Source organism: Pinus tabuliformis, chromosome 5_2 (genome assembly GCF_031772625.1).
Source record: "Pinus tabuliformis cultivar Carrire ecotype Pingquan chromosome 5_2, CPIR1, whole genome shotgun sequence".
NCBI lineage: Eukaryota > Viridiplantae > Streptophyta > Pinopsida > Pinales > Pinaceae > Pinus > Pinus tabuliformis.
In genome coordinates, this window is record NC_142306.1 from 839,960,675 (window position 1) to 839,977,468 (window position 16,794).

The window sequence follows — 16,794 nt, forward strand, 5'->3', positions numbered from 1 at the left end:
AATTTTTGAAGACCAATCATGCTCAAGGTACCTGTGGATCAACATAAAAAAAAATAGCAAGAGAAAGGTAAAGTTTCCAAAGGTAAATGCAAAAATTTATTTCAAAAAGCAACTTGAAAACATAAGTTTGTATAGTATGTATAATCACATGTCTCCTTAATCAACCATCATTTGATTTGACTGCCACGATGTCTCCGCCATATCTTCCGTCTTTAATGACAAACGATCTCAATTATTCTTTCATAATAAATCTCTGCTTCAAACTCCATAACCTGTACTCAAACAGTCCTCCACAACTACACTTGTTAATGGTCAAGATAACGATGTGACTTACCTATCTACAACTCTCTAAACCCTTACTGTCTATTTATTACATGCCAACTCTTAAGTTTTTCTCTCATATTCATGCAACCATTTCATATACACAGTCCTTCCATTTCCTATATACACAGTCATTCCATTTCCATACACACAGTCATTCCATTTCCCAAATAGCACTCGTTTCATAAACAGTGAGAGTAATTTTGAGGTTAGTAAATTCTACAAACAGAGACCATGGGACTCATCGTCAGGGCGGAGCCCGTAAGGACAAAATTTATGGAAGGGTATCCCCAACTCAAGGAGATGCTGTAGAAGATTGGATGACTCAAGTTCATTGAAAAGTTTGATGGATATCACAAGGAGATCACGAAATATTTCGCTAGATCATTTGATGGTCCATAAGTGGAGATTGGGGACATCAAGTTTGCAATAGAAAAATCTTACATAGCAGAGGCTACAAAACTACCAAGATTTGGTGAGAGGTGGTTCAAAACAAAGAATTTCACAGTGAATCATGGAAGGTATTCCTCAAGAACCCAGGTATGGATGTCACTGTGTTAGGAAAGGAATCCATATTTCAGCACTCAAAAATAAATGGAGAAGCATGCTTTTGATATTACAAAAATTTATTACCTATGAGGGAAGATTCAAATGTATATAAATTTATCATATATGTTTATTGATGAACTTTCTAGACAATGGAAACATCAACCTCCCTTTCTTCCTTCTAAACAGTCTAAGGAGAATGACTTCAAATGTACAGAAGAAAATAGAATTTCTGGAAGCAACCATGTATCATCACAGATTGGTCAAAATCTTGGTTGAATATCATATAAAGAAAATAGGGGACACCTGGGAAAACTTTCTAATAAGAAACATTTCCAAGAAACACCAAAATCTCCTAAAAAAGATAGTGTCAGAAAGAGTAGGAGAAAGAAGACTAATCTCACCATTTAAAGAAACCCTGAGCCTTCAATACAGAAAAATGATGAAGAAGAACCAATCTCTGATAAATTAACAGAGACCAGAAAGAAAATCAAGCAGAGGAAGAAGATAAGACAGCAAGCTGGTGGAATTACTGAGAACACACCTGGATCTCTGTTACAACTAGGTGATGAACAACCAATCTTTGAAAAATTGACAGAGATTAAGAGACAAATCAAGGGGAAGAGAAAGATAGGAAAAGAGAAAAAGGGTGCAAAGGAGGAGAACATAAAACCCCTTAGAAGAAGCTCTAGGCTTAGAGGAATGGTAAAGAAGGTATCATCAAAGGAAACAGAGTTCATCAATCTGGAAGGAGAAACCCCAATATCATCTCCTGAAAATATTCCATTTACATACAGTCCTCAAAACTCTCCTAGAAAATATTTTGAAGGCAGACCCAGTAGAGGATCCCCAGGCATAGATCCAATACAACAACAAATTTATGATTACATAGAATCACTAGAAAAGAAAAATGCCTCAAGGGATCCAGGTTCCTCAGCCAATCCAGAACAACCTGTCAATCCACAAGAACCTCTGACTGACTCACTCAAACAAGAAATCTATGAGTTGGAGATATTGAACATGCATATTAAGAAATAAAATGAAGCCCTAAAGGAACAAAGCAAATTGGATAAAGCCATTCATGACAATACCATACTGCACCTAGGCCTATGGTACAAGAAAAATAGGAAGTTGAAGAGGAAGAATAGAAACTTGAACAAGACAGTGATCAACCTTAAATACAGACTTCTCATGAAGAAACCAAGGATGGTTGTCACTTCAAAGAAGAGCAAGAGAAGAAAGTTGGATGTGCTGGCAGAAGTGTCAGAACAGATGCAATAGGAGGAAGAAGTTCACATTTTTGAAAAATTGCATGGGGACATGCAATGATTTTGTAGTGGGGGTATGTTGAGCCTCAAAATTACTCTTTCCCTAGCAACTCTTCTCATTCCTTTTCTTTGTTTTTCCATGAGAAAGATGCATTCTCATCACCAATGACTGGTATATACTGTCTTAAGGAGGACATTTAGTGATTTACATGTTATGCTTTTATGTTTTGTTGTTTGAATAAATTTTTGTATATTAGCTACGGAATGCAACCTATTCTGCAACTAATCGACTATTCCACAGCTACCTTCATGCTCTAACAAGTTCCAGGTGTCAGAAGGAGAAACTAGCTACATGGGTAGCTTGGAAATCATCGTGACATGGACCCTATCCTATTCACTTAGCCCAGGTCGACAAAGAAGATGGCATAAGACTACGGTCAATGGATAAGTCAAACGCAGAGACCGAAGGTAACATGACTCTGTTTCGTGGTTAATAAAAGACATTTCACAGTGATGGGAAGCGTTATCCGGAACAATAACCTGTACCTAGGGACTCCAACAACCACCTGTACAACCGAATCCAACAACCACCATGTCTTGGATTTATGTCTCCAGCAGCTGAGGAAGAAATTCTACATATCTGTCTTCTACGTGTTTGGTTGTAGCATGTTTTTCTCCACAAACAGTTGTATGGTTTTTCTTATAAATACCTGTGTAAAGGACCGAAGAAGTTAGTGTTAATAGTGATAGTTTTATTGGAGAATCGAAGTTCTACACTCTGTAATTCCTGGGCATTTTGCATCCTTATTTTTAATATGAAGATTGAAGTTTTATGAAAATCTGAAGGAGTTTGCTTGGAGTTGATTGAGCAAGCGTAGCCTACTCAGTTGCAGAGGGCCCCTACATTGAAGAAGGTTTCATTTCATTTCATTTTTCTTCTTCTTGTTAACTGTAAATTCATCATTTTCTTTCACAGTGTTTATAATCATTTTCTTACTAACAATGTTTATAATGCAATTTTCATCATTTTCTTATTAATAGTGTTCATAACTCAGAGTAGCTTCCATTTGCTTGATATTTTTATATCTTTTATCAGTAGTTAGAAGATGAAACTCAGTAATGTAATCTAGTTTACTTCATTCACTATTTTACTAGTCTTTAAATTCTCAATTAGACTGATCAGTGCCATTTACTGTCCTTGCCATTTTATTTTTAGTTTACTGACTCATAGTGTTAATAAATGTTTTTGAAAAACCCTTCAAGTTGACAATTCATCCTAAACTAAGTGGTTGAACATTTCATTTATGCAATGAGTCTTTGCTGCATCTCTGTATTTGTTTTCTCTTAGATTAATGAAGTACAAAATTCCTCAAATGTCATCCCAAGGAGACTTTCTCCCAAAATTGAGAGGCAGAGTAACTAAGTATTTCATTTAGTTTTATTTCTGTAATTAGTTAGACATCAATTGCAAATTTCACTTTCAGTTTTAATTCATGATTTGGAAATAATGGTAAAACAGGAATAGAAACTTTGTTTTCATTTCTTGCTTAAGCTTTGCTTCCAAGTCTTTCTTAGCTCTATTTTCATTTTTTGATTTTGAGCAGTCTTTACGAAAGTTAGATTTAAGTTTTTGATAATTACATTGTAAATCATTAGGAATTAAAAGACCAAAAACCCCCAAAACAACATAAAACACAAAAACAACGAAGTAAGAAGGGTTATCTAACACAAACAGTGCACTACACTTCATCAATTTACGATACCTAGATTTATAATTTATGGAGAGCAATTTAGGACACTAAATTGACCAAACAGCTTCTCCATAGCATAGAGCGAGTATACTTCTTTGGAGAGACAGGTGTTCTTGACTATAATGTTACACTATTGGGGCTAGTGGTCGTCAATGGTGTATGTATGGATGAAACTTTCACTTATAATAATAAAATCAGAGCCAACATGCTTCATGCATATGTTGTTAATATAGTAGGACTATTCTTGTTGTATTGGAAATGTATGTTATTTAACTTACACATATGGTTATGAACTACTTTGTATGCATTTGTATGAATCTTTTTGAATGTGTGTTGTTGGATTAACTCATCACTTTAATTTGTTGACTATTCTGCATCTTAGCTTGTGATGTCATTTCACTCGCGTGTTCCTTTCAAGATGTGTACTATTACATGCTTCGAAGGGGCGTACTTATTTTTCCCTTCGTGTGTTGGAACCTCCATGAATCACACTTGACTCTTTGCAAGGTCACACACTTGCTCTCACCCGATGTTATCATACTTTCCTCTGCGCGTTTCTACGGTCAAGGCATTACACTATCCCCCATTATTGGGACTCCTACTCCAAACCGTGTGAGGTCTAGTTGGGACTTCATGTCAGGGAGATCCCTTGAATGTTGGCGGGTCCAACACTGTTAACACCTTCTAGAGCCATTTTGAGGTATCAAACAACATTTTTTAAGGTAAAAAATTTACAATCTTAGAGTTTGTCCCCTAAACGTTATTCTACATATTGAGACATTTCCAACATGCAAAAATCACTTCAATCGGAGGTTATATAAAAAAGTTATGCCTTCCAAAAGTTGACCTACCTTGTTGACCATCATGGTATGAGTGGATGCCACATTTACCCGTGTTATTCACACATGTGGGACTATCCACATGTTGAATTTCAAGAAGATTTTAAAAATTCCATAACCTTATCACTAATTGATGGTTGAGGATGCAAAAAACCTAACCCTGGATGGCCCTTGGGCTATATTAAATTCCAAGTTGTTAGGAGGAGAAAGGGTTCTATTCTTTAGCATGGTACTTGCCATAATGCATAAGACTCACCTTGTAGTTGGGTTTTCCCTTGTTTTGAGTTTCCCATGATACACCATCTATTCATTTATGTGGATGGGCGTGTTTATTTGCTTGTTCTTCCATTTTCAAATTTCAATTATTTCATAAATTCAAGCACTATGTTAATAATAATTAATCTCAAATTTACAAAATTAAACATATAATTTAAGATTTCAAAATATGTCAATATTTGTTGTGATGAACCATTCTTGTGGAAGATCCATGACAATTTACAAATAAGCTATATGGTTGTAGTTTTCTTACGAAGGATGTCTAACGTAAGAGCATCCTTGTCTTTGAACAATCAACATTAACCAAAAAAGTTGGATTCCCCTTTCACTTAATTTTTGAGTTAGATGTCTCATGGGTTGGTATTGGTGAGGTCCATATTTGAAATTCATGTGGAACGATTAAATGTTCAAATCGATAGGTTTTGTTGTTCCTTGGCTATGAAAGACCCAACATAACTAGAGACCAATAGACTTCATTTGTTCCTTGGCTATAGAGGAACCATGTGTTGCTACTAAAGTGGATATGAGGAAAATCATAATAGCTAAAGGGAATTTGACAACACTCTTCTAAAATTGATTCAAAGAGGGATTGTTGATGAAGTTGAATTGCTATATAAATGAATTGACTTCTAGCATAAACAAATAACTACAAGAGTATTTTAAAATAGGATCAATAGGCTTTTGACTCCACCAATTTGCGAAAAGGAAATAGCAGGGCAACTATCAAGTTTGTGATTCTTGGGGTAGGTTGATTTGCAGCTAGATATTCATTGATTGCAATTATGAGAGTTTGAAGGACGCTTATTCCTTCACACTATAAACCCACACGCCCTGTTTGGCCCTATCATCCAATAAGGATTTTGGTTCCCCTCTTTCTTTTTCAATTAAATTATTTTTTCATTATTCATTGTCATTTTGTACTATCTTTTATATGATATCTGGAATTTATATATGTGTTTTTATGTTGACTAAATTTTGACTTTGTCGATTAGATTTTATACTTGTGTTTAAGACCTTTGCACCATAACACAATCATAATATTCTAACCATTTAAAAAAAAATACATTTTTTTTGAAAATTACATAATTGTGTAACAAATAAAAAAGTTATTCCATCTCTTTAAATTGTTATAATGATTTTATTATTTTAGATTACAACATTAATTAATTAATATATCATTCATACAAATCAAATTGTATATTTATTATAATTATTTTAAAATATAAATATTATAATAAATAATTTAAAATAAAACATAAATTTTATTCTTTTAAGTTCTATACAAGACTTACATTTAATTTAATAAAGCATAATAATATAACGTAAAGCACGAGCTAATAAATAAAATTAATAAACTTTACTATTTATATCTTAATATATTTTACTCACCCCTACTTTCATAGCCAACCATTTAGTCACCTCTACTTTCATAGCCAACCATTAGATACATATATTTCAATCTCTATTTATGTTTCAATCTATTTCAGTCATATCCATTGTATCTCCAGCACGGGGAATAACCATGAAGACCACTTTGGGAAAAATGGAATCTTTGTTATGGAGACCTGGTCCGTAGATACATACTAACGCAGGTTACCAACGATAAAACACTAGATAATCATATATATTTATTTTCGAAATGGACACAAAATTCAATATTCATAAACAGTAGGTTTCTACAGGGAATTAAGAAGGAACACACACATTCAATAATGCTCTGTCCTTCCATGTCCAAAGTCAAGAATGGCCATTCGTTCATAATCATTCGATGCTTTTGTGAGGTCCCTTCGTTGCACGCTGTCATATCAAGTTGCTTTCCCGCTGTTCCAGTGGGAATTTCTCTCGAAATTACTGTGGACCCCAGGTGAACAAGAACCACAAGACAAATTATTAATAATGGTTGCCTACTCGGGATGCATTCACCTCGACAGTCAGTCTGCATAGCCTTGGCCCAATTTGAGGTGGAGGAGAAATCCTAATTTTGCTGGTGGTTTAACGGTTGGAGCAGCGATCTGAATCTTGCATTGCCCGTGTGATTTGGGGCTTGTTTGTTTATTTTGGTTTGCCAGACCGCACGCTTTTTTATTTTGTGAAGCAATGGCCGAAAGTATTGCTACTGGATGTGCAGCCAATCTCTTGAGCGAAGGTTTCATCAGCCTCTTCAAAAAAGTCGTTGCACCGGTGAAGGTGCTCATTTGTTTGCCTCGCGCTGTCACCCAGATGGGAAAAGATGTCGAAAATGTGAAGAATGCTAAAAATGAGATAGAAGATGAGCTCCGTCGAGAGCAACAGAGAGCTAAACCAACAGTGAGGATCTGGTTGGAGACTGCGGAGACGCTAAGAGTAAGTTCTGATTCTATTGGCCAACTGTACGAGGCTCACCAGCAACACAAAAGCTACCTTGGTTGCTGTCCCAAGTGCCTCTGCCGCTATAAAATCAGCAAAGATATCAGAAATTGGAACCGAATTCTTGCTCAACTCCACTCGCAGAGGGCGCAAACCGACTTTCCTAGCAGCGGGCAATACGGGGACCCTACTCCGCGCACCCAGATACCGATTCAGGACCCCGAATCTGGTTTTGTTGGACAGGCACAGCGATCTCAATGGACGGAACTTGCTGAGAGATGGTTGACGGAAGATAGCAACATTCAAAGAATTGGCATCATTGGGATCGGGGGCGTTGGTAAGACGTCGCTGCTTCACGCCATCAACAACAGCCAGAAGGTGAGCAATTCTTTTGATCTCATTATTAAGGTAACGGTCTCCCAAAACCCGCAAATCTCAGATATGCAGAATTCCGTTGCTGATAGATTGAAGTTGAGCAATTTCAAAGAAATTTCCGATGTGGAAGAGCGAAAAGAAAAACTGCGCTCTTATTTACAGAATAAAAGATATGTTATTCTGTTGGATGATATGTGGGCGGTCGACGCGTGGACGAGTGATAGGCTTCAAGACTTAGGAGTGTCGTTGAAGGACAAAACTTGTAAATTTGTTCTCACCACGCGGGATGAAGAAGTGTGTGCAAAAATGAATGTGCAACAGAAAATAAAAGTGAAACCCCTGTTGGAAGAGGAGGGTTGGCAGCTGTTTCGTAGCAGAGCATTTGGAAATGAAGATGGAAATGTTCCACAGGATATAGAGCCAGTAGCCAGGAGATTCGCACAGGAGTGCAAGGGTTTGCCCCTCGCCATAAATGTAGTCGCTGCTGCTGTGTCACACCATACTACTCTCAATGAGTGGGAGGTTGCATTAAAGCAGATGCAAAGCGTCAGTGAGGCGTTTTATGATGTGCACGTCGGAGTGGACGAACAGCTATTTAAACGTCTCAGATGGAGCTACGATGTTCTACCACATCGTTTAAAGACTTGTTTTCTATATTTTGCAGCTTACCCAGAAGATCAAGAAATCGAGGTCTCAGAAGTCATAGACATGTGGATCTGTGAAGGTCTGGTGGAAGAAACTGGAGACAGCTACTTGTCTGACATTGGGAACAGTTATATCAAACACCTAGCGGGTCGTTGTCTGATTGAGGTGGTAAGTCATGGTTATGGCGGAAGGATTGAGCGTGTTAAAATACACGATATCCTTCGGGATTTGGCAATCCGCATTGCTGCGGAGAAAGAGCAGAGGTGTTGTTTTAAAGCCGGACAGAGCCTGAAAAGTTTCAACTTCGAGGAAGTCGTCAGCAAGGACTGTGTAAAACTGTCATTGATGAGAAATGATCTACACTCCCTGCCCGCAACTTTCCCATGCCGGTCCCTCTCGGTTCTCCTATTAAATGGGAATAGTGGTATTGAAGAAGTTCCGGAAAGGTTCCTGTGGGACTTGTCCTCACTGAAGGTCCTCGATCTTAGTGGGACTAGCATAACGTCTCTGCCGCCTTCTATCGGGAACCTGAAACACCTGGTCTCCCTCCAACTAAGAGGATGCTCGAGCCTACGTGAATTACCGGAAGCTATTGGCGACCTGAAGGGGCTACAATTCTTGAATGTTAGTGAGTGTTCTAATTTACGGTGCCTTCCTGAGAGGATAACCGAACTCAAAAATCTGAGGGTTCTCCAAATGGACAGCTGCCGGGAGTTGAGGCATCTTCCGCGTGGGATCAAGGAATTGATTTCACTGGAAATATTGACGATGGGTGACAGTGGCATTGAATTGGATTTCGAGAAGGACGCAAATGCGGAAGGAGCGTCTGCTTGTTTAAAGGATCTGCAAACTCTGAGGCGTCTCAGGGTTTTCAGTGCAAAAATAAAATCGCCAGTTAAGGAGGGGGTTATGGCAAATTGGTCAAACATGAGAGAGCTGGATTTGGAATTTGTGGGTGGAAATGGTCATAATTACCTTCCGCAAGACATGCAGGTGATGAAAGATATGGAAAGCTTCACTCTCTGGAATTGCGATGTGGAGCGAGTGCCTCACTTCCCAAAGCTCGAATACCTTCATGTAGATGCATGTAAGCAGTTGAAAGAGCTCCCCACTGAGATAACATGTTTGAGAAAGCTGACCATATCCGGATGCGATAAGTTGGAGGAGTTGGAATTGGGGAAGCGTTTTCCAAAGCTGGAGAGTTTGACTCTCGAGTCCTTGAAGTCGTTGGAGTGTGTGGGGGCAGTGGGAGCAGCAAGTGGATGTGGAAGTGGAGGGTTGGGAGAGGGGGCGTCACCGTTACCCCCCATGCTCAGGTATCTCTATGTATGGCGATGTCCGAAATTGAAGAGATTGCGTGGGGGATGGGATAAGTTAAATCATTTGGAGTCCATAGAATGTGAGAGAGAATGGTGGGATGAAATCCTCCAATGGGAGGATCCCAACATGAAAACATTACTTGAAAATAAATGTAAAGTTCGGTGGCTGGTTGATGATGATGATCCTCCATGGGATCCGTGGGATTTCATGCACTATTAGCTGTTGCTTTACGTGTGTGAGGAATTGACGAGATTGCGTGGGGATCATTTGCACTTGCCAAATGGGAACAAAGAATAAAAATAAAAGAATTTGTTCTGTATCATTTTTTCTTAGAATTTTTCGGGAAATTTGCAGATTAAAAAACTTTTGGTTAATACCTTCGTGTGAACACATGCCAACAAAGAATAAAGATAAAAGTCATGTATTTCGTAGGGAGATTTTAGAATTTCTAGAAAAATATGCAGATTACAAATATTTTGGTTAATATAATATATGGTTTATATTACTTAGTACGCATGATTTTATTGCTCGGTAAATAGGTTTATATATTATTTTGTATGATTCTTTTGCGTGGTATGCAACTTATAATTACAATAAAAATAATAAAAAGATTAACAAAATTATTATTTTTATTTAAATTTAATATTAAAGTAATATTATTAAAATTATATAATTTTTTTTAATTGATTTTTTTTTTTAAGTTTTTATGAGACCATTTTATCATCATGTCTAAAAAGTGTTTTAAGAGAGCACTTCATCCAAAATCTTTTGGAAAATTTTAGATTGATTTTAACAAAAAAATAATTAAACTCGTTAAAACTTAATTTTAATAAAATATTGTAGTTTTATTATATTTAATATAATAGTATATTTCAATAAAAATAGAATTCAAATTCAATGTTTTATATTGTTGTTTCAATAATTTGTGTTGTTTAAATTGGTTTTTTTGCTGCATATATGGATTTAGCACCCTCAAAAATTTGGGCACTTGGATTGTTAAGAGTTCACCGATCAAACTTGTGATTTCAATGAATCTAGTAAGATTCTAAACAAATTGGATCAGAGAATAGACCAGAAAACTTTCCAAAAATTCACACTTAAAAACTACTCATATAGAAAGATATTAATTTGGACAAGTTTAAATAGAATTATGCACAATTATTAGAGTAACTAATGTTTAACTTAATAATAAACAATATAAGATTTAATATTTTGATAAACCATGTTTTTTTTAGAAATTAAATTCACTTTACATAATCTACACACATAAAATATTTAATACTAGTTTTATTAATAGTTTTAGTTTTCTAATGATAAATTTGGATTTCCATATTATTTAAAGATTAACTTTATATTTAGTATTTAAAAAAATCTGATTTTTCAAATTGATTAAGCATTTATAAAATAAAAATTTCATACAAAAAACTAGTGTTTTTTTTTCAACTTTACTCTTAAAAATCTCTTCCCCTTACATCAATTACACTTTATTTGTTTTTTCTTCTTATGGAATTCTTTGCATTCAAAGTAACTGATAGAATACACCATGAAATTTAAGCAATTCTTTATACACACAATGCTTGGAACATTAATATTTGAAGTTTCAACTTCTCCTTCTCAAATTATATATATATATATATATATATATATATATGTATATATGTATATATGTATATGTATATGTATATGTATATGTATATGTATATGTATATGTATATATGTATATATGTATATATATATATATATATATATATATATATGAGCTTTCTCATTCTCTTATGACTTTCCCCTCACAAGGAAACTCATGTATTACATAAAAATCTAGGTCATTAGGAGGAAACCATAAAAGTAAATTCCTTTGAAGTGCTTATGTACCAACAAATGAACTTTGTGAACCCTCTTGTCTCTCAATTCAATAGAGGGAATACTTTTCTTAAAGCTTGATTAGATCCACCTTACCAACTGATTTCTCAAGGTAAATAAAATTCTCCCTTGGTGGGACCAATTTCTAGTTGATTTCTCAACATAATTTTCCCTCTCCCTTAGTGGGATCAATTCCTTCAATTGCTAGAGCAACTCAAAGAGAGAACATATGGCTTTAAGGAAAAAGAAAATTTAGGGAGGTAGGCCAACATATTGAGCAAAGAGAGAAATCTAAGAGTAGAAACTAGCTAAAAGTTTGCGGTAAGTAATTAATGGTGATTGTAGATATTAAATCTCAACATATAATTGATGCTAAGTACCTATGAGCTATTGGAATTCACTAATTAAGAATGGAAAAATGGTTTTCTAAACCAAACTAACATAAATACAATTATCCATTCTCAATTACCACAAATTCCTGATTAGCCACATCTATCCTTTTACACATCAACTAAATGACATCCTAACTGCTTAACAATAAAGTTTCTTATAGATATATTATAGGAAAATATTATGAAAAAATAAAATTTAAGAAAACCAACTTCCTTTAGTAAATGGAGTTGACCTAAGAAGGTCAAAATGATTTAACTAGGAGATGCTCCCGCATCAGAATCACAAGGAAGAAAATAATTGCTCATGAGATCCTCAACACTTATGCCAAACTTGGAAATCTCTGATGTTGTCATCCAATTGGCATCTTCGACTGGTTGATTCTTCCATTTAACCAAATGCTAAAATATTATTTATCTATCGTTCACTTGGTTACTCTTTTCTCCAACATTCCTTCAATCTCTTTTTGAAATGCACTTGGAAATTGTTTCTTCCATTTGTTGGTATGATATTCATCACCTATAGGATCATATATTGTAATATTCTATTTCTTGTTGAATGGATATAAATCTACAACATTGAAAATTAGAGAAATCCCAATATCACTTGGGAGTTCTAATTCATACGCATTAGAAGAAAAATTTCTTAAAATCATACATGGACCAGATTTATTAAGTTTTAATTTATTGTATGTCCCTCTAGGAAAATTTTCCTTCCTGAGATACACCATCACTAAGTCATATACTTCAAAGTTCAATTGTCTCCTTTTTATGTCTACTCTTTTTTTATACTTATCGTTGTTCTTATATAACTGATGCTTGACCCTTTACTGCAACCCTTGCATGCTTGCTACAAAGTCTTTACCATCAACACTTCTTAACTCATGCTTTCCCAAATTCCTCAACTCATAAATTCCTCTCAGATGCATTCCATATACTATCTGAAATGTACTCATTCTTGTTCTTTTATTGGGTGAATCATTGTAAGCAAACATAGCTTGAGAAAGTACTTGATCCCACTACTTTCGGTGCTCACTTACCAAACTCCTCAAAATATTTCCCAAACTCCTATTTACCAATTAAGACTTCTCGTTTGTCTATGGGTTGTAAGATGATTTGAAATTCAAGTTAGTTCCTAGTTTCTTCCACAAAGTTCTCTAAAAATGGCCTACAAATCTTATATCTCTATTTGAAATAGATGCTCCTAGGTAAGCCATGCAATGCCACAATTTCTTTAAAGAATAAATTTGCAACACTTGTTGCATTAATAATTTTTGTACAAGCTATAAAGTATTCCAACTTTGAAAAGTTGTCCACAACAACAGAAATAAAATCGTTACCCCTTTGGGTTTGAGGCAATCCCAAAACAAAATACGTACTCATGAAGTCTTAAGGCCTCCTTAAAATTAGAAATGATTAATATAACCATGTATTGTGACTTATTCCTTTAGCCTATTGACATACTCTACATCTCTCAACAAATCTCTTTGCACCACCTTACATAGCTAGTCAAAAATAAAATAATTTAATAAAGAAAATGTATTTTCCTAACCAAAATGTCTTGAAAGTCCTCCACTGTGTTTCTCCTTTATCAAATTGCCCTTGATTGAGAATTTTGGTATGCAAAGCTTATCATCCTTAAATAACAACCCTTACCAACCGATATAAATTAACTACTAAGTTTCTTTCATGCTAATTGGATCTTCACATGCTGCATATGCTTCCTTGAAATTTATATAATATTTGTACATTTCTTTTAGCTCATAAAAACCCAAAACATTAATTTAAAATTATTTTATATTTAAATTAATTCTACTCAATGCACTACCTACTTGATTTGATGAACCACTTGTGTGTTTAATAACAAATGTAAAATTATGCAGAAATTCTACCCATTTAGCATGTTTTCGATTCAATTTTTGATAGCTTTTGATACAATATAGAACATGGTTGCCAGTGTATAGAACAAATTATTTGGGCATAAGATAGTGTCTCCATTTATTCAAATCTTGAATTATAGCATAAATTTTTTTTGTCATAAGAGGAATATTTATGTTTTTCTTCACTTAATTTTTTACTAAAATAAGTAATTGGTTTTCCCTCTTGACTCAAATTAGCTTCGATAGTGCTTCAATAGTAGTCCTACTTGCATCTATCTCAACTTGAAATATTTATTGAAGTTTGATAAGGATGAAACAAGCTCTTCTATGGTCTTTTATTTCAACAATTTAAAATTCTTGCTAGCTACTACATTCAATTTAAATGGTTGATTTCTTTTCTTGATAGTCTCTATGATAGGAGCACAAATGCTACTAAAATTCTTGATAATTTTTCATAAAAACAGGATAGACCATCAAAGATTCTCACTTCAAGGAAACTCTTTGGAACAAGCCAATTAATAATGACTTTAAATTTTTACTGATCCATCTTTAAACCCTCTTCAGAAATTACAAATCCTAAATATACCAATTTCATTTCATAAAACTACATTTCTTTAACTTAATTAACAATTTCTCTCTCTACAGGATATTCAATACTAATTTAAGATGTCTCAAATGCTCCTCCTTTGTTTGATTTCATATCAAGATATCATCTAAATAAACAACAACAAGTTTACTAGTGAAGTCCTTCAAAATCCCATTCATTAGCCTCACAAAAATACTAGGGGCATTAGCAAGACCCAAAGGCATAACTAACCACTCATATAACCCATGATTTGTTTTGAAAGTTTTTTTCCACTCATCCCCTTCTCTAATCCTAATTTGATGGTATCTGCTCTTTAGATCAATCTTAGAAAAATAGTTGGCACTACTTAAAAAGTCAATTAGGTCATTAGTGTATGGAAGTAGAAATCTACACTTGATTGTTAATTTTCTTATGGCTTTGGAATATGTTGACATTGCGATCAACACCCTCCAATTTTTTCCTGCCCCTAAATTTTGGAGCTTACTGAGGATCTTATGATCTATTTTTTATGGTCACTTCAAGGTAGATTGATGACTTGCTAAGCGTTCAAGTCTTCTTCTTAGTTCCTAAGTGTTAAAGTCACTTACTTACACATGCTCAGTTCTCGATAAACCCTTACGTGCACTTTTTAAATGAAAGCATAGATAGGCACTACACATACCATAAGGATAATGCACTATGAAAACTATGTCGACAGTTAGTACATACTCTCCATTGATAGTCTCACTCTCACTTTGGGTTGCAATTGTCTCATCATTCTAGTGAGTTTTCTCAACTGTCGCTTTGGCACACCTTTGTTTTCTCAAGTGTCATTTTCTCTTTCGTGACTATCATTTTTTCTTGATTTTACTTTAATAAGTGGCTTTTTCATGTTACCTTCATTTTGGCATGTTTTTCTTTCGCTTTATTTAGCTTTTTCAAGTGTCATTTTTACGTTTTCTTACTATCGCAAGTGTCGCTTCTAACTATGTTCACTCCTGTATGTGTCGCACCTTTGCACATCACTATAGGAAAATCTAGCATGATCTTCTACATTAGATGGTCCTATATATCATAAGAATATGTGCTAGACACATTCCTATAACTTAGTGCACTTTCTGGTCGCAGTCGACCCTTGTATCACAATGTGTGTTCTAAGTGTCGTAATGTGGCGTTTCAACTATCGCACTTAGAAATAAGTGTCGCTTTGTTGTCGTTTCATGGTGTGATTGTTTTTTAGGAGTCCTATGCATTTCCCTAGCTTGTATATATGGCATTTTTTGTGTGATCCATGTTTGAGTCTCGTTCAGATGCTCTTCCTTCTCTTACTCTATTGGTCCCACACTTAGCCATTTTGGAGCTCTTCTTCGTCCTCCCGCCCAGTGAAAGTTATGAAAGCATCAATCCTTAGTGAGGTAATGAGAATAACCCAACCTCATTGATGAAATACCACCTTCCCATACTTTCACACTAAGCCTCTCTTGATGTCAGCTCCTTTAATTGCAAGTTGAGGACCTTCAAAGAAGAGTCACCTAACCCTTGTTACATGCACTGACTCATTACACTGAGATATGAGAAATTTTACCTTGTATATAACATGGAGCATTTCTAGTGATCCTCTGTAAAAGGAAACTATGCCACAAGGCCTTCTCCCCCTTATAATGCAGTGAACACCTTTAAGGCAAAGAGACCTCTCCTTCTTTTTCTTACCTTAGCCAAATGCACAATCTCCTCTTCCAATGAGCCTTCCTCAGTGCAGGGCATGTTTCTAGTGGAAATTAAAGCACTAGATAAACAAAATGTGTTAGCATAGGGTGCAAGGAAAATTTCTAGTGGATAGTTAGCCACTGGAGAAGCAAGTTGTGCTAGCTCGTAGTCCTCCCTCTTAAGTATAACGCATGGTGCAGTTGCAGTGCCTCGTCTTTCTCCCACTGCTGACTGCAATCCCTAACTGTACCCAATACTTGCTTTGCCTACCTTCCTTGGTGTAGGTTGCATTTCTATTGGAAAATTAGCCACTGCTGAATAAAAATTAACTCTTCCCAGAGTCTTACTCTCAGTCATAATGCATGTCACAGTTTTAGTCAGCAAGCCATCAAACCTTGTCCATTAGACTCTCTCACTGTACCAAGACTGAGTCCTTCCCTGCCTCCTAAGCACATGTTGGAGTTCTAGTCCTTAGTCAGGGCCTCCCTTAGTCACTATGAAGCTCAACTGTGCTATCATTGTCTCCTACTCCCTTAAGCCTAGCACATGACGCAATTTTAGTCAACAAGCTCATCACATTGGCTCTTGCACTTTCCCACTGCACTGGACCCTAAAGAGCCCCTCCTCATAGTGCATGGTGTAGTTCTAATGAGAAGTGGTGCCTTCCCTTAGCCACTACTGACCTTAACTACGCCATCCTCAAAAA

General features: G+C 35.5%; 1 protein-coding gene across 1 annotated transcript; it reads left to right on the forward strand.

Moving 5' to 3' along the window:
* The first annotated feature begins 6,747 nt into the window (after positions 1–6,747).
* On the forward strand, positions 6,748–10,061 carry LOC149161939 (disease resistance protein SUMM2-like). The gene has a single exon (XM_089435597.1). The coding sequence runs from the start codon at positions 7,099–7,101 to the stop codon at positions 9,904–9,906; it is 2,808 nt and encodes a 935-aa protein (XP_089291723.1). The 5' UTR covers positions 6,748–7,098; the 3' UTR covers positions 9,907–10,061.
* The last annotated feature ends 6,733 nt before the right edge of the window (positions 10,062–16,794 follow it).

Bases quoted from the DNA above. Each gene is read 5' to 3' on its own strand.
- LOC149161939 (XM_089435597.1), top strand. From the start codon at position 7,099: ATGGCCGAAAGTATTGCTACTGGATGTGCAGCCAATCTCTTGAGCGAA.